General features: G+C 38.7%; 1 protein-coding gene, 2 long non-coding RNA genes and 1 pseudogene across 3 annotated transcripts in view; 2 read left to right on the forward strand and 2 right to left on the reverse strand.

Annotated features, from left to right (window-relative positions):
* Positions 1-19,381, reverse strand: part of LOC139436017 (uncharacterized) — a 142,759-nt gene that overhangs the window by 122,590 nt on the left and 788 nt on the right. The window lies entirely within an intron of this gene.
* On the forward strand, positions 1,952-19,322 carry LOC117440062 (proline-serine-threonine phosphatase-interacting protein 1-like). Its single transcript, XM_034076286.1, has 15 exons — positions 1,952-2,148; positions 2,649-2,749; positions 3,224-3,298; positions 3,840-3,874; positions 14,826-14,932; positions 15,238-15,300; positions 15,417-15,509; positions 15,880-15,925; positions 16,072-16,151; positions 16,588-16,686; positions 17,323-17,419; positions 17,560-17,656; positions 17,826-17,914; positions 18,207-18,325; positions 18,537-19,322. The coding sequence occupies exons 1-15, from the start codon at positions 2,116-2,118 to the stop codon at positions 18,666-18,668; spliced, it is 1,266 nt and encodes a 421-aa protein (XP_033932177.1). The 5' UTR covers positions 1,952-2,115; the 3' UTR covers positions 18,669-19,322.
* Positions 6,766-7,479, forward strand: LOC139436016 (uncharacterized). The gene is made up of 3 exons (XR_011645222.1): positions 6,766-6,820; positions 6,989-7,077; positions 7,372-7,479. It is a non-coding gene; the product is annotated as an uncharacterized lncRNA (long non-coding RNA).
* LOC117461774 (tetraspanin-3-like) lies at positions 10,052-13,565 on the reverse strand (annotated as a pseudogene).

The raw sequence follows: 19,381 nt of genomic DNA on the forward strand, positions 1-19,381 counted from the left end.
CTCATTCATTCCTATGAGAGTTGCTCATTGGTGCATGATGATAAAATGGCCCAACTTTTGAGAGAGCGAAACGTCACAGATTACCCGGCATGCCTGAGAAGTACCCGTATGTGCGCTCATAGCGCATGCGCAACTTTAACCAAAATGCTCTTTCACATCAAGCACCTCAATTTGCGTACACGTAACAGCACCGTGCGTTCATGACAGCATGGTAATGATTTGTTATTATGATGGATTTGATATTAACGAGGCGGCAGTTAGCAGCTAGCGGCTAGCTAGTAATTATGCTAATTTACACATCAATCGTTATGTACTTATATTACGCTGTAACAGGATCTAGTGATATCCAAGCAACAGAGCTTCATTTAGCATGAAAGAATGATTGCACTGTATAATAATATATACTTATAATAATAAGTAATATTAACTTTATTTAATACAACATTTACAGTACAATATGTAATCATACAGCCCATGTAGTATGTTAATGAATTACAGCAAACATGTGCAATATATCCATTATTACAGCTCCGTGGGGTGGCAGTAAGACGATATGGGTCCGTTCTTATTGTGCATCCATGGGTAAAGATAAACGCAACTCACATTGGTTTCTCAAACAGCATCTCTGTAAACTACGTGTATTAACTGAATTTCACTCTCTGCCTTTAACGGCTCGTTGTAGCTCCAATAGCTCCAGCCCCCACCCTCCCTGTGAGCACAGTGTGCTCTGATTGGTCGGGACCATAGACTGTATAGATAAAGGTCGGGACGGTAGGGACACGTAACATGAACGTGCCGGGCGGCGAGAGGAAATAACTCTCAGAAGAACGTTATTAGCACATTATTACAACTTGAGGAACGAAAGTTTTAAATAAGGGCTATACAAGTGTTCATACTGGGTAGTTTATTTAGTTTAAAAAAAATTATCCAACGATTTACAGACCACTCTTTCCCCATGTAAGTCAATGGGAAAAAGTGTTTCCGGGCCTGGCAACCAAACGGATGTGTAGTATCGCCGTTTGGCCACCACGAATATTTTCATCTGAGTCCGGCGCACTTCCTGGGGGCTTGGCCAGACACCCTATTCGTTTTTAAGAAGTGACCTTCCTTTTTGATAAAGCTTATAGTTAGGGCTGATTAGATTCAGCCCCTAGTTTTGCTGATATAGGCTAAGTTTGTCGGGGGACATCTTACTTCTTCCTTCTCTCTGTCTATACCTGTGTACTCATGTTCCGATTAACCCAGCTTCCCCAAATGTCTTTCTTTTTGGTGTCTATATACGCCGGGATCCGGAGTCATGGATGATCCTGCGGTCCTGGATCGCGAGCCCTGGATCTTGAGTCGTGGCTGTGGTCCTGGATCATAAGTCCTGGATGGATATCCTCGTGGATTCATCTTCCTATTATACACACATGCATTTCCAAACATTTGGACTACCTATGCTGTAAAATGTATTATCTTTTCAATTTACACACGGCATCTATTGCACGTCTGTCCGTCCTGGGAGAGGGATCCCTCCTCTGTTGCTCTCCCTGAGGTTTCTCCCATTTTTCCCTTTAAACTGTGGGTTTTCTCCGGAAGTTTTTCCTTGTACGATGTGAGGGTCTAAGGACAGAGGGTGTCGTATTGTCATACTGATGTTCTGTACAAACTGTGAAGACCACTGAGACAAATGTAACAATTGTGATATTGGGCTATATAAATAAACATTGATTGATTGATTGATTGATTGATTGATTAGTGTGTCAATGGCCAAACTACTAATAGAATGCTGCCAACACATTTCAACCACTGACATACTTAGGCAGATGATTTATGCTGCCTATGTTTGACAGACCCTAACATAAACTTCAAAGCAGACATTGAGTCTTCAGCAACTGATAGTGAAAGAGAAGCTGCCTCTCACAGGCTGAGCGGACTGTGGTCAGTGACATCATGGAGCAGAATCTCTTCCTCATTCAAAATGACTCACTGACTCTCAGGACACTCGAAGTCTTAAACACAGTTTGAGTATCCCTCAACAGCATTATTTGAATTGTGAGAGATCAACTTCAGAGAGAAATTATCTAGAAGAAGTTCACACTGAGGAAATCTACCGTGTTCAGCTCAAGGACGATGCCCCCTTTGCTCTATAAAGATGCGTTCTGGGTAAGTCTATTTGTGTGCTCTTGTCGTTAACTGAACTTGTCCTTGTATAAGTGAAACATCATTTGTATCTTCAGTCATGCAATATTCTATCTCAAGGTTATCTTGGTCGACATTCAAATGGCAAGTATACTCAAATTGAATTATACGATACGCACGTACCTCCAAAACATAACATGTTTACGGTACATTGCCATGCAGACTCCTTCTATATTATCATGTACATAAACTATATTTTAACTTGTACCAGTAGTCCTTAATTAGCCAAATATATATATATATATTTAGAGTTGATACATAAAATGTCCTTGTTGAGTTCTGCTCAAATGGTCTGTTTCATAAAGTAGGCATGTTGCCATGTCACATAAAACTATTTTTGCCATGTGCTAGTTCTGCATTTTTACCACATAGTGAGTCCAGGATTGACTTAAGGATGTGTTGCAACAGTTGTTGAGCAATGCTGTTAACTGCAGAATTTCCCTAACAATGTCTTCTCCATACAGGGTTCTGATTTCACTTGTCACGCCGGGTATGACACTGTGATCCAAAGGTTACGAGATGGAAGAGAAATGTGCAAAGACATGGAGGAGCTCTTAAAGATGAGGTAGCATTCAGACTGTATTTCAGCAGCTGAAACCAAAAGGCCTTAACCCTGACCACTTGCCTGTGAAGAATTGAGACCACTGCTGTCTTTTTATTACTACAAGATAACCAAAATCCCACTGCTAATTTATACTACAACAGATTAACATTTGTGTATTCGTGGTGCAGAAAGAATGTACAGGCCTTTGTATGTAGAACAAAAATATTTAGCACGATATATTAAGTGATAATATTAGTTTTATACAGATAAAAAACCTTAAATCAAGACCAAAACTAACGAAGGATCAGATAACACAAACAACTTTTCCTTGTTGTTAAATGATGATCTTCAGCCTCCAAAGGTTGATAGCATCTACAAGACAAAATACAGTTACTGCTTCTCTTAATTTGGGAGAGAACAATTAAAAACAGTTCAGTTTTACAACTAATGTTAATAACATAAGTAATGATGTGACAGACTGTTGATACTCCACAGGGCACTAGCAGAGGAGAAGTATGGGAAGGACCTGGTGACTATTGCTCGCAAAGCAGGAGGCAACACAGAGATCAGGTAATGGGCTGAATTCAGATTCAGATGCCTATGACAACATTAGTTGGTGTACTGTGCACACACAGATTGTACACTTGAAATGTTGCAAAAGGGCCACAAATAGTTGTTTTGCAAGAGATTGTGATTGTTTTTTGTAACAGCAAGAAAATGCTGCTTGAAACTGACCTGCAACAGACGCTACAAAAAAGTAAACTCAAGTCATCTTTGACTCATACTCTTTTAGAGGAAACACACTTTTTGTGGCAAAAAAAGAAACGGGGTGTATGCGCGTGTATATATATATATATATATATATATATATATATATATATATATATATGTGTGTGTGTGTGTGTGTGTGTGTGTGTGTGTGTGTGTGAGACCTACTGCAGCAACCCCCCTCAGTGTACAGTTGGTCAGTATCAGTAGGCAGTTTCCTGTTCTCTATCAGGCGTCAGGCGCCTGTTTTAGAACGGATTAATCTATGAGTTGACAATTAAACAAACTATAAACTACTATATAACTTAAATTATATCTAATCATGAATTTACTTTTTTTCCAGCACCTTGAAAGCATCCTTTGAAATATTAAAAACACGTAAGTTTGTCCAGTCTTCGACAAAGCAAGTCACAAAGTTCAAAATACTGCTGCCATTGTTCATCTTTGTGTATAAAAAATTGATACATGTTGCTGTTTTTGGCTGCAGAAATCGAGAACATCGGTACCTTTCACATCCAACTATCTGATTTATTAAAGAGGAGGTGAAAAAGATTGAGACATTCAGAGAAACGGCAGAAAGAGCAGAGGAAGAAGGTACAGGGAACTTTCTGTTGCTTAACAACTTACTTACAGTATTGTACACAAATAAAGAGGTGAGCATTCATTGGCCAAACAAATGTGAGGTTTGATCGCCAACTCTGCCCGTCTGCAGATTGTAATGGCCAAACAATGCATTGAGCAGTAAATGCAAATACGGATAACACCTACAGGAAGCAACCAGTATTAAGATCATGTTAGAAATAATATTATTTGTTTTAGATTTCTTCTGCATGTTAAGAACAGTGGATATCAAAACTTGAAATTGTTTGATTTTGACACTTCTGTTTCCCCTGGTAGTTTCAAAGCATCATGGAGAAGGTTCAGAAGAAAAAGGTTGCGATATACAAGAGGACCATGGAGGTAAGAAAACAGCCTAAAACGGCCTAACACATGTAGCTATTACTAGCAGCATTAACAGCAAAGAGCACTTCCTGTCCTTGGACAACTCTGTGGTTTGTGTTCTGTCGCTCTCAGTCTAAGAAGACCTACGAAGTGAGATGCAGAGAGGCAGACGAGGCAGAACACGGGGCTGAGAAGATAACCGTTGCATCCAAAAACTCAGAAAAGGTGCATAAACTAAATTAAATATCGCACTATAAAGTAATGTTTCCTGTTGGTAACAAGTCAACATTAGCTGTGGGACTGTTATGCAATTATGAACCGTGACAAAGTAACATCTAGCAAAGAGGAACTAAAATATATGTGCTACTGTGACATCCGCCATCTCCTTTAAAGTACATTCAACATAGCGCCAACGATCAGGAACGATCATCTTTATGTTTGTTAAGGAAGTACCCAAAGTGACCTTTCCAAAAAGTCCAACATGTCTTTTAACCCTTATGATGAAGACGATGTTTCAATGTGATGAAGTCTCGCATTTTGGGATGATATTGTCATGGTCATGCATGCTGCTTCTTTTCTAACAAATGTTTTGCAGGGACGTCAGAGAGCCAAACAATGCAGACAGGCGGCCAAGGAAGCAGGTACAGCATGACTCAGAAACAAGTCATATCTCTAGAATATCTATTTACAACTGCACACATTTCAATTGGACTGTTTCATTACTTGTTTCTGTTCTGCCACTGATTTTATATTTTGTGTTTGTTTCTGTGTTAACTAATCTCTCACAGAGAAAACTTTACTCAACCAATATTGTCAGCTAGAGAGTGTTCGCCAGGGACTGGAGGAAACACACAAAAGCACATGTGATGGTATGGACTATTTTCTTACATTACATTACATTTCACTTGTTAGAAGCTTTTATCCAAAGCGACTTGGATACAAATAACATGACATGCATGCATTGCTGTCTTGCATAGTCATAACACAAAACAAGAGTGTATACCACACAAACTAGACTTCTGACAGACGAGGAAAACACACTTTCTGGCATAGGGCTAAATATAGAACAAACCCACAAGCACGCAGTAAACACACTTCATCATACTGACTTAAGTACTGATAGCTTTTTCAAGGTGCATCGCAAACAGGTGGCACATATCGATTCCTAATACATTAGATGATACTGCAAGTGTACAATAATGCAGCACATAAAAACATTTAAGGTGAGGGAAACTGAATTACTATATGATGAACCTGGATATGGTACAAGTGGATATACAGTATGTGGTGTGGTGTATGTCTCTCAGGTGTTCCAGCAGCTGGAAGGAATCGCATCAGCATGCTCAGGTGTGCTCTCTGGGACCACTGCAATCACTTCTCCTTGCAGTGTGTCAAAGATGATGAGGTAAGCTCTTTATTTTCTTAATGTATTAAGTTTTAAATGACCACAGACATGACTTAACCTTCAAGGATTCAGCTTAGAGTGAGAGTCTCACTTCAATGCTTGTTTTAGTACAGGCTTGTGTGCAAATCATATATGTGTGGCAAGTTATCCATTAGTGGGCATTAGCATTTTATTAGTGTACATTATAATAGCTTGACCACCAAAGCTGAATCTTAACCATGAAGTGGGTATTGCTCAAGGCTAAAATAACTGGTGAACAGGGTGAAAAGATTATACCAGTTAAATGATAACATGTTAGCATATAGATGACTACAGGCCCAATATAAGCGTAGCAATAAATATGTAAACTCTAGCAGTAAAAATGTTCCCAAAACCTTTCTTTGAGACCCGAATGAAAGCCACAAGCTGAAACACATTGGCCTCACAATAACGATGTTTCTGTATATAATACAAGCCTTGCAGAAGGGGGTGGTTTGACAAACCAATTTTACGCAACCAAATTATTGTTCAGCTAGAGAGTGTTTCGCCAGGACTGGCAAAAGAGAACAGCACAAAATTGCCATCCATCCGTTCGATTAATGATTTAGCAAAAGCATTTTTTGTACAAGCCAAGTTTCTTCCTTTTTGTTGTCGTTTTAAAATCAGTTTTTACGAGAGGTGAGGGAAGCTACTGGAGTTGTGTGACATCACCACAGACAACAACTACTTCATAGGATGAAAGCACCGGAACGCAGCCTCCAGGTAATGAGGCCACAACACTTTTAGATTGTTTTTCCCTTTCGGAGGAACCGACAACTCGGGGAGAGAAGTGAAGAAGAAAGCCATTACAAATTAACTTGACCAGATTCTAAAATGAGCAACCTTTCTCTTTTCCCTTGAACAGAGCCATATTGTTTGAAAGCTACTACAGACACAGAAGTCAGAGACAGCAATGGCCAAGCTCACTTCGCAGGAGGAGAAGAAAACATGATGATGAGGTCTGACAATATCCCATTTGAGCTAGCTTGTCACTGGTATAAAGCTATGAATACTTCCAGGTTGTGGCAGAAGAACATGCCGTCTTCATCTTTTCTCAACCTTAACCCTTTCTATTAAACCCCATTGTGTCTTTATCCTTAATCTCTCACCTCACCTCAATCCCTCAGGTGCTCTGATCCTCTGCTCGGGAGTTCTGTGAACATCAGGTTCGACAATCTTGAAAACCCACATTCAGCACCGGCACCTTTCGGTGGGGGTAAGTACTAAATTCACTTGTTATATTATCTTGCACCATGAGTAAAGAAGATTTTAACCAACTTGTGCTCCTATAGTGGATATCTTCTATTGGAATATAGATACATATGAAATAAAATGTGAAAAAGTATGAAAGGCATGAAAACATTTCACTTTCCTTCGTCGTAATGAAACCGATGTGACTTTTCAAAGCGCTATACACTCTATGGATGAACTGTATTGTTTTATGTCAAGTGGTATACCTAAATAAGTAATACATTTAATTTGCTATTGCTTTCTTTCCCTCTGACTTCAGCTGTGGAATCAGACGGAGGATATGCAGAGCTGCCAGCCTCCTGGGTGCAGCATCGTTGCCAACAGTCCCAGCTGATGACGACACATGCTACATTGCGCTTCATGAATATGTAGCAATTGGTGATTACTATAAACACATATAAATGTTATTTACAATGCTTAGCCGTAGCTTGACATGAAACCAAAACTGTCAATAGTAGAGTAACATTACTTTGATTGGCAATATGCTACAAATATGTAGGTATTAAGGTATGAGAATTCATAGCTCTATGCTTGATGGTGTCATCCTTCTTAACTATGGTCATCTTTGGTTTATATTCATCGATCAGGAAAGAGGATGAATTGTCTGTTAGTAGAGGGGAACTGATCCGAGTGTTGGAACAAGGAGAAGATGGCTGGTGGACAGCAGAGAAGAACGGGAAGACTGGACTGGTGCCAGGAAACTATCTGGGCAAAAGCTGAACCCAAACAAACAAACACAAACAAGAGCATGCAGCCAAACACACACAGGCCAATTACAACCAAACATACAGTCACAGCAAAACTCTTTTGCAACGTCAAAAAAACATGAAAATAGACACAACAACAGACACACACACACAGACACACATACAAAGCTTCCTAAATGAGCGCTGATGCCCAAAATACTGTTCTTGTCACTTGCTGAATATTAACTTAACACCTATACTGTAGCATCATTGTGTAGGTAGTAGGGCTACTTAAGTTATTTGTCTTCACAATCCCTTGCTCAGCTCTGAAGAAGTCTTGACTGATGAGTGTAACTATTATTTATTTAAGATTAGGCATAAGAGTATACAACATTGTAACCATGATACCTCATGTGCTGTTGATCCAGGTCTGTATGCTCTCTAATACTGTCATAAAATCAGGTGTTGAAATCTTGTATGAAACCTTTTTAGCTTCGAAAGACATTGCTCTGTCATATTTTCAACGTGAGTCTGAAGCACTGACAACAAGTTGCCAATAGGAAAAAAACAATTAATATGCCAACCAAACTCTACATGCAATAATACCATTGTTTTATATTCTTGGATCAACAATCTGAGCTGTGATCATTTTCAAATGATGTAAATAAAGATCAATTAATTTCATATTTCTATCTGATAAATATGTCTATCTGAGTTACTGTGAGATACAAATAAATGACGTCAAGTGCAAATGGTGGTCTATGGCGTTAATAGAAGAAAAAAGTGGTGGGCCAACAACAACAATTTGGACGGGTGCAAACATGAAGATGAAACACTTTGACGGAATGCACAACTTCAACATTTACATTTACAGATAAACACAGGTGATAATCCGACTGAGCACATACCTGTTCTCCTCCTCTGCTCTGTCCATTTGGGTAGTGGTCATCCGCAAAGAGCCTGGAAGCCTCATGGCCATGTGCTAGCTCTTATCTGACAAGCTGCACTTAAACATTAGAGATTCCTCCTGGAAAAACGTATCTTTCTTAATTAATATCATACCGGATAAAATGCCTCCAGTGTGTGCCTTAAAGACATTCCACATGTTCAAGTCACCAGTTTCTCAACTTTTTACATGAAATACAACTTCTGCTAAGGAGTAAGCCTACATATCGATGAAAACAACAGTAGTTTGCAAACAGGGCCAATCAAAATCGCAGTAGGGCAAAAGGAAATCAAGACCACCTGGCTTCAAATGATGCCACCCGCCTAAAAAACATATGTTTTTGCACGCCAGCAGATGGGGCTGTGCACCTTGTTTGGTTTTATCTCTCTGGGTCTAAATGTGGTATTCTATGTGTTTTGCCTTGTGTTTTAAAGATATGGAAAGTACTTTGAGGGTTACAGTGCTGTAATTATTGAAAACTTGTTTCACATCTGTAACGTAACCTTCAAAGCTTTTGTTAAAACATAGGCTATATGTGACTGTTGAATTATCAAATCATTACCTGTGGATATGGTTTAAATGGCAATACTTTCACTTCACTTCATGTTAAACCATGTGTATGGAATGATGACAATTAAACAGTCAAGTTGAAATGTGTGAGTTTATTTGTCCCTGGCTCGTCCAGCCTCCAGTATTTACACAATTTGTATGATGATTGTTCTGCGACACTACTGTCGCTATTAAGCCAAGGGGTCAACTTAACCGCTCAAAACATTTAAAAGGTGCACAATACACAAATGTAGAAAATATCTGTCATAATTCTTTGTAGCAGGTTTATGTCTAACAAACGAACGAGAAGGAATTATCTGTAACAATCTATTCATACAGTCATCAGGTACACCGAAAATACTCATTGCTACTAATAGCACTGGAGAAAAAAAGGTTCATTCACAATTCATATATTCGGCAATGCCTCGTTGATTGAAGTCTTATTCAGAAATATTCAATACATCAAAACAGAAAAGTACATTGTTACAAAACTGAATATTCATGAATACTAACGCGGAGCTGCTCTTCAAAACAACATTTTAATATTGAGATAAACACTGTTCTGATGCCATGGTAAAAAGCAAAACGTTTTCACAACTTCATAAAATCTGGTCAAACTAAGTTTCTTTCTAAGGAAAGGTGGTACATTATATATTTAGCATAGATTTTAAATTACTATTATGAGATGCATGTAGTGCTCTAAGCACACAATGAAATCATTCCATACAATCCACCAACTGAGTGAAATAAACAAATGTGCTCAAATGTATTTACACCATTTTCAATGGGGATAAGCCCAAATGTTATCAAGCCACAACTAAAAATGAACATAAATCTGCAACAACATCAATTGTGTCAATTAGCCATATACAAACGTTGGCTTATGTAGATGACTCAGTATTAGTAAGGAGAGAAGAAATTACATTTAAAGTAACAGTAACATACAAAGCATGTCGATAAATAACTGGATTCCCCTTGAAGTGCCACACCCACCCAAACCACATCATCAGTGTTGGCTACTTTATCATGAATTGTGCGAAGTGTGTGTATGAGCTTAAACTACTACAGCTGAAATCTACTGTGGACATGTCCGGTGATGCTCCTGTTGATTTATTGACTCATGCATAGCTGTTGGTGGTGACCAGCAGCTCGTACGCTGGGTCATGACTCCTCCTGCACAGCACCATGCAGGCACAGAGCATGCCCAGCATCTGCAGGCAGACGGCAAGAAAACAAGAGAAAATATGTTAGTTTGAATTCTTATGCCCTCCAACATGACAGGAACATAATTCAGAAAATGTAAAAAAAAATAACTAATGATCAGCTATTCACACAGTGAAAACACACAGCGTAAGCAAATAATGTGAAAAACAATAATCCATGCGCACATACAGCATGCATGTTGTGCTTTAATTAGTATGTTTGAGTGTAATATTAAGTGATCAGCCATGCTGTTTTAGTCTCCTGGTCAGCAGTGACCATGCTGAGCTGTTGAACATAGTCAAAATCCTTTGACTCAATTAGGTCAGGGCTACTGTAAACTCAGTTTGTGCTGATAGAGATAACTTCGGAGTTAATTATGCGGCCAATACATAATTTAATTTAAATACAACATAGAATAAGATGTGTATTTGTTTTCTTTTGCAGGGAGGTAGGTGTTTGTTGAGAATGAATTAACAGTGAAGTACACATACTGGCTTTGGTTTTTACTTATTCTAGGATTACCATTCACATTTTCCCCACAAGATAAAACTCAGATTTTATCAGAATCCAGTTCTTATATTTACAACAAAATCCTTTTGGGCAACATACGCAACATCAGCTATCAGACAATGGTACAAGTTCATACATATTTGGTTATGTATTTCAATGTTCACCTTGGTATTCACCTTAAAAAGTCCTGCTTTACCTGTATAGATGCGAAAGTGAGTGAAGCCCATATGACATACATCATGATCTCCTTTAACTTCTTCACAACGAGAGCTTCACAACCCTGCGGCATAAAAATAAATGATATTAAAAGACTGCATAAAGTGCATAGCAACATTTCTTATCAACAAAAAAAGTACTAGGCAATAATGTCAATACCTTTTATGTTTCAGCCACAGACAAAAAATAACCCATTATTCATGAAATTGTGCTGGAAATAAATCTTATGTTTCTTTCGCATTTACAAATGTTAAATCTGGCCTCACCACAACCTCTGCTGCTGGCGCTAAGTTGAGCAGCATGGAGGTATACTCCAGGAAAAATAAGGAAATATCCCATTTTGACTAGAGAGAATCTTTAAGGTGGGTTTTGTGGTTTTCGATAAAGCCCTGAACTTAAGCCCCTAATTCGTACCTCTTGGTAGAGATCTGCTGGTCGAGTGAGAGTGCCAGTACAGTTAGTGATGCTGGGCAGACAGCAGCTGACCGGGACGCTGTTGTTCTTAGATTCTTTAAAACCAGTGTGGTGTTCCTCCAGTCAGAGTAGTTATGGATGCCGCAGCAGTGAAGCTAACAGGAGAAGAGAAAAGAATAAAGGGGGGGATAAGAACAGTCAGGAGTTTAATAGGAACACTCATTTATTTTACGTTTCTGAAACATGCAAAACATCAAAACGCTTAAAAATGCATAAAATGACAATATTATTCAGCTCAAATGAGTCAATATGTCAAAATGACTGTTATCCTTTGAATTGTTATCTGACTTTTTTTTTCACAACAGGCTTTTCTTCTCACCTGCCTCTGCACATAGTCAATAGCACGGCTGGGAGCATCAGTGTTGGTTGCCGTTGTATTCGTTGTAAACCTTCTGGATGGAGTGATTGACCTGATTTTCAACCTGAAACAGAGGCGCAGCAGTGGTTACTGTCCCTGCTCAGTGACTGCAATTTCCCTTTGTTTTCTTCCAGGGCACAGTTTGTCACATTAATATAAAACTAATTTAAAATGTAGCCCCTAAAGCAACACTATTAACCGAAGGGATTTGTAAAACATGAGAGCGACGAAACATTAATTAAGCCTAGAACATCCCGGTTTGTTAACAACAACAAGATGTAACAATATTGAGTTTTGCTTAATGTTTTCATCTATATTATCTCATCTGTCACTGGGGACAAGTAGCAGACCACACAACATACAATATCAATATAAAGTATAGAGGTACATTCTGAGCTTGAAACATCTGAAGTGCTGCAAACAGAAAAACACTTTTATTTAAATTGAAATGAAATACTTCTGTTTTCCAACGAGACAGTGTTTACCTTCCGCCCTGTATATGTAGCCAAGCACCACCCACCACACACTCTGTTACAAAATACCAGCAGGAGAATGGCAGCAAACTGAAATGACAATAAAGACACATAGTTAGGCGTTTCATTAGGAAGGTGAGTCAGAAGTCAAATGAATATTTGACATTGCTTTTAGGGCGATTATACCAAAAATACTATCTAAAATCGTAACTTTTTTGTATTCGATAGGTGTGATTGTGTATTTTTTCCCCGGCACTCAGTATAGTTTATAAGGGGTGCAGTTCAAAGCAGTGAACACTCACCGTTGCCAGACCACAGGAGCTTTCACGTATTGTTGCGCAGCAGCCCAATCAAGCCGATGATGAAGAGCAGAGTCCCGACGGCTATTATTATGATAGCAGAATCAAAGTGTACACATCTTCAAAGAAGTGGTCATAGGTCGTCATATGTGATGAACACATAGGCTCCAATGTAGCACAAAATACCGGCTGCAGCCTGCAGAGAGAAACAGAGACACGGTGAGAGGAATAAGTACTTCAAAACTATAGCTAGTCCCCCCATTTTTCTTATTTTGTTCTATGGGTCCTCACATGACATTTGATTTGATTGTTTGACTACATATATTTTTATTCAGAATTTGTTTGTTTTTCTTTCATTATAAGACAACACTAACTGCATTAGCCAGTGTATCATAGTGTATTTGTTGGCAGCTTGAACCCAGATCCAAGACACTGGTACGATCCTACATCTAAGACATGGATAAACGATACAAACCAGCCTGTCAAATATGCTCCACATTATCATTAGGACAGCCGAAACTCTACATATATTCAGAATCAGAAACCAGAATCAGAAACAGGTTTATTACCAAGTAGGTTAACACATACGAGGAATTTTTCTTGGTGTTTTTGGTGCAAACATAAACATACATACATACAAATGAAACAGATCTATTGCAGACTGAAAATGAATCTGCTCAGACTGCACCTGGGCCCTTTGGCTATCTCCTATTGTGTAGCAATTGAAGCAGTTCAGCATGTTCGCAGAAGTTTATGTATTTAAATTGATGCATTGTATATTTCTTAGGTTGTACACACATGGAGGAATTCTTTCTTTGTACGTGCTTTGGACAAAAGCTCAAATAATGTTAAAGTATTGTTGTAAAGTGTTGGACTTTGAACAACATCTCTTGCTTAGATTCAAAAACTTGCATTGTAAACATGGTACAGCCTTTTGTTTTTGCAATGCTGTATTTAACTATGGTCATTGCATTAAAGCTAATTTCAAGACAATGAGAGTAAGGTATAAAAGGCAGGTGATAAAAAAACTCCTTAAATTACATATTATGCGATATTTCTTACATAAACTACTATTTATATATAGCTTCAGCTGAAGAACAGCAACCACATACAAAACGAGACTGGTGCAATGTGGCCTGGGCCGCTTGTTTATTATTTATTCATCCTGTGAGATAGTTTAAACTTTAACGTGTTCCTTTTTAAAATATATATCACACTTTTTTTGTACACCTCCATTTATCCTTCCCGTTTTCAACATTGACGCATATCTTAATCCAACTCTGGATATAAAACTACATGTTGCAATCAATATCTCAGACAGCAGATTAACTCTCTGCTGCATCACGTCATAGCTTCATTTGTGGGCGGCAGCTACCGACACACTGTAGCTATCTACTGCACAACATCCTTTCTCCAATTAGAGCCCCTCACAGAAAACGCTAAAGTGACACTTTTTCCGTGGATATTTTGGCTCAAACAGCAGCTGGACTGATGCTAAACTGCACACTGCAGAGCATCTCTGGCGCAGTTTGCTACACTTTTTTGGCAAAAAAGAAACGGGGTGTATGCGCGTGTATATATATATATATATATATATATATATATATATATATATATATATGTGTGTGTGTGGTGTGTGTGTGTGTGTGTGTGTGTGTGTGTGTGTGTGTGTGAGACCTACTGCAGCAACCCCCCTCAGTGTACAGTTGGTCAGTATCAGTAGGCATTTCCTGTTCTCTATCAGGCGTCAGGCGCCTGTTTTAGAACGGATTAATCTATGAGTTGACAATTAAACAAACTATAAACTACTATATAACTTAAATTATATCTAATCATGAATTTACTTTTTTTCCAGCACCTTGAAAGCATCCTTTGAAATATTAAAAACACGTAAGTTTGTCCAGTCTTCGACAAAGCAAGTCACAAAGTTCAAAATACTGCTGCCATTGTTCATCTTTGTGTATAAAAAATTGATACATGTTGCTGTTTTTGGCTGCAGAAATCGAGAACATCGGTACCTTTCACATCCAACTATCTGATTTATTAAAAGAGGAGGTGAAAAAGATTGAGACATTCAGAGAACGGCAGAAAGAGCAGAGGAAGAAGGTACAGGGAACTTTCTGTTGCTTAACAACTTACTTACAGTATTGTACACAAATAAAGAGGTGAGCATTCATTGGCCAAACATAATGTGAGGTTTGATCGCCAACTCTGCCCGTCTGCAGATTGTAATGGCCAAACAATGCATTGAGCAGTAAATGCAAATACGGATAACACCTACAGGAAGCAACCAGTATTAAGATCATGTTAGAAATAATATTATTTTGTTTTAGATTTCTTCTGCATGTTAAGAACAGTGGATATCAAAACTTGAAATTGTTTGATTTTGACACTTCTGTTTCCCCTGGTAGTTTCAAAGCATCATGGAGAAGGTTCAGAAGAAAAAGGTTGCGATATACAAGAGGACCATGGAGGTAAGAAAACAGCCTAAAACGGCCTAACACATGTAGCTATTACTAGCAGCATTAACAGCAAAGAGCACTTCCTGTCCTTTGGACAACTCTGTGGTTTGTGTTTCTGTCGCTCTCAGTCTAAGAAGACCTACGAAGTGAGATGCAGAGAGGCAGACGAGGCAGAACACGGGGCTGAGAAGATAACCGTTGCATCCAAAAACTCAGAAAAGGTGCATAAACTAAATTAAATATCGCACTATAAAGTAATGTTTCCTGTTGGTAACAAGTCAACATTAGCTGTGGGACTGTTATGCAATTATGAACCGTGACAAAGTAACATCTAGCAAAGAGGAACTAAAATATATGTGCTACTGTGACATCCGCCATCTCCTTTAAAGTACATTCAACATAGCGCCAACGATCAGGAACGATCATCTTTATGTTTGTTAAGGAAGTACCCAAAGTGACCTTTCCAAAAAGTCCAACATGTCTTTTAACCCTTATGATGAAGACGATGTTTCAATGTGATGAAGTCTCGCATTTTGGGATGATCATGGTTGCATGCTGCATGCTGCTTCTTTTCTAACAAATGTTTTGCAGGGACGTCAGAGAGCCAAACAATGCAGACAGGCGGCCAAGGAAGCAGGTACAGCATGACTCAGAACAAGTCATATCTCTAGAATATCTATTTACAACTGCACACATTTCAATTGGACTGTTTCATTACTTGTTTCTGTTCTGCCACTGATTTTATATTTTGTGTTTGTTTCTGTGTTAACTAATCTCTCACAGAGAAACTTTACTCAACCAATATTGTTCAGCTAGAGAGTGTTCGCCAGGACTGGGAGGAAACACACAAAAGCACATGTGAGGTATGGACTATTTTCTTACATTACATTACATTTCACTTGTTAGAAGCTTTTATCCAAAGCGACTTTGGATACAAATAACATGACATGCATGCATTGCTGTCTTGCATAGTCATAACACAAAACAAGAGTGTATAACCACACAAACTAGACTTCTGACAGACGAGGAAACACACTTTCTGGCATAGGGCTAAATATAGAACAAACCCACAAGCACGCAGTAACACACTTCATCATACTGACTTAAGTACTGATAGCTTTTTCAAGGTGCATCGCAAACAGGTGGCACATATCGATTCCTAATACATTTAGATGATACTGCAAGTGTACAATAATGCAGCATAAAAACATTTAAGGTGAGGGAAACTGAATTACTGATATGATGAACCTGGATATGGTAAAGTGGATATACAGTATGTGGTGTGTGTATGTCTCTCAGGTGTTCCAGCAGCTGGAAGGAAATCGCATCAGCATGCTCAGGTGTGCTCTCTGGGACCACTGCAATCACTTCTCCTTGCAGTGTGTCAAAGATGATGAGGTAAGCTCTTTATTTTCTTAATGTATTAAGTTTTAAATGACCACAGACATGACTTAACCTTCAAGGATCAGCTTAGAGTGAGAGTCTCACTTCAATGCTTGTTTTAGTACAGGCTTGTGTGCAAATCATATATGTGTGGCAAGTTATCCATTTAGTGGCATTAGCATTTTATTAGTGTACATTATAATAGCTTGCCCACCAAAGCTGAATCTTAACCATGAAGTGGTATTGCTCAAGGCTAAAATAAACTGGTGAACATGGTGAAAAGATTATACCAGTTAAATGATAACATGTTAGCATATAGATGACTACAGGCCCAATATAAGCGTAGCAATAAATATGTAAACTCTAGCAGTAAAAATGTTCCAAAACCTTTCTTTGAGACCCGAATGAAAGCCACAAGCTGAAACACATTGGCCTCACAATAACGATGTTTCTGTATATACTACAAGCCTTGCAGAAGGGGGTTTGACAAACCAATTTTACTCAACCAATATTGTTCAGCTAGAGAGTGTTCGCCAGGACTGGCAAAAGAGAACAGCACAAAATGCCATCCATCCGTTCGATTAATGATTTAGCAAAAGCATTTTTTGTACAAGCCAAGTTTCTTCCTTTTTGTTGTCGTTTTAAAATCAGTTTTACGAGGAGGTGAGGAAGCTACTGGAGTTGTGTGACATCACCACAGACAACAACTACTTCATAGGGATGAAAAGCACCGGAACGCAGCCTCCAGGTAAGAGGCCACAACACTTTTAGATTGTTCTTCCCTTTCGGAGGAACCGACAAACTCGGGGAGAGAAGTGAAGAAGAAAGCCATTACAAATTAACTTGACCAGATTCTAAAATGAGCAACTTTCTCTTTTCCTTGAACAGAGCCCATATTGTTTGAAAGCTACTACCAGACACAGAAGTCAGGAGACAGCAATGGCCAAGCTCACTTCGCAGGAGGAGAAGAAAACATGATGATGAGGTCTGACAATATCCCCATTTGAGCTAGCATTGTCACTGGTATAAAGCATGAATACTTCCAGGTTGTGGCAGAAAGAACATGCCGTCTTCATCTTTTCTCAACCTTAACCCTTTCTATAAACCCATTTGTGTCTTTATCCTTAATCTCTCCCCTCACCTCAATCCCTCAGGTGCTCTGATCCTCTGCTCGGGAGTTCTGTGAACATCAGGTTCGACAATCTTGAAAACCCACATTCAGCACCGGCACCTTTCGGTGGGGGTAAGTACTAAATTCACTTGTTATATCTATCTTGCACCATGAGTAAAGAAGATTTTAACCAACTTGTGCTCCTATAGTGGATATCTTCTATTGGAATATAGATACATATGAAATAAAATGTGAAAAAGTATGAAAGGCATGAAAACATTTCACTTTCCTTCGTCGTAATGAACCGATGTGCTTTCAAAGCGCTATACACTCTATGGATGCAATGTATTGTTTATGTCAAGTGGTAATACCTAAATAAGTAATACATTTAATTTGCTATTGCTTTCTTTCCCTCTGACTTCAGCTGTGGAATCAGACGGAGGATATGCAGAGCTGCCATGCCTCCTGGGTGCAGCATCGTTGCCAACAGTCCCAGCTGATGACGACACATGCTACATTGCGCTTCATGAATATGTAGCAATGGTGATTACTATAAACACAATATAAATGTTATTTACAATGCTTAGCCGTAGCTTGACATGAAACCAAAACTGTCAATAGTAGAGTAACATTACTTTGATTGGCCAATATGCTACAAATATGTAGGTATTAAGGTATGAGAATTCATAGCTCTATGCTTGATGGTGTCATCCTTCTTAACTATGTGTCATCTTTGTTTATATTCATCGATCAGGAAGAGGATGAATTGTCTGTTAGTAGAGGGGAACTGATCCGAGTGTTGGAACAAGGAGAAGATGGCTGGTGGACAGCAGAGAAGAACGGGAAGACTGGACTGGTGCCAGGAAACTATCTGGGCAAAAGCTGAACCCAAACAAACAAACACAAACAAGAGCATGCAGCCAAACACACACAGGCCAATTACAACCAAACATACAGTGTCACAGCAAAACTCTTTTGCAACGTCAAAAAAACATGAAAATAGACACAACAACAGACACACACACAGACACACATACAAAGCTTCCTAAATGAGCGCTGATGCCCAAAATACTGTTCTTGTCACTTGCTGAATATTAACTTAACACCTATACTGTAGCATCATTGTGTAGGTAGTAGGGCTACTTAAGTTATTTGTCTTCACAATCCCTTGCTCAGCTCTGAAGAAGTCTTGACTGATGAGTGTAACTATTATTTATTTAAGATTAGGCATAAGAGTATACAACATTGTAACCATGATACCTCATGTGCTGTTGATCCAGGTCTGTATGCTCTCTAATACTGTCATAAAATCAGGTGTTGAAATCTTGTATGAAACCTTTTTAGCTTCGAAAGACATTGCTCTGTCATATTTTCAACGTGAGTCTGAAGCACTGACAACAAGTTGCCAATAGGAAAAAAAACAATTAATATGCCAACCAAACTCTACATGCAATAATAATACCATTGTTTTATATTCTTGGATCAACAATCTGAGCTGTGATCATTTTCAAATGATGTAAATAAAGATCAATTAATTTCATATTTCTATCTGATAAATATGTCTATCTGAGTTACTGTGAGTTACAAATAAATGACGTC

The sequence above is a fragment of the Pseudochaenichthys georgianus genome, chromosome 3 (assembly GCF_902827115.2).
Source record: "Pseudochaenichthys georgianus chromosome 3, fPseGeo1.2, whole genome shotgun sequence".
NCBI classification, from domain to species: domain Eukaryota; kingdom Metazoa; phylum Chordata; class Actinopteri; order Perciformes; family Channichthyidae; genus Pseudochaenichthys; species Pseudochaenichthys georgianus.

What these genes read in the sequence shown, in the direction of transcription:
- LOC117440062 (XM_034076286.1), top strand. Translation starts at nt 2,116, where the DNA reads ATGCCCCCTTTGCTCTATAAAGATGCGTTCTGG. An exon ending in GAGGAGCTCTTAAAGATGAG is followed by an intron (nt 2,750 to 3,223) that starts GTAGCATTCAGA and finishes GATACTCCACAG; the next exon opens with GGCACTAGCAGAGGAGAAGT. An exon ending in ACAGGCGGCCAAGGAAGCAG is followed by an intron (nt 15,926 to 16,071) that starts GTACAGCATGAC and finishes AATCTCTCACAG; the next exon opens with AGAAACTTTACTCAACCAAT.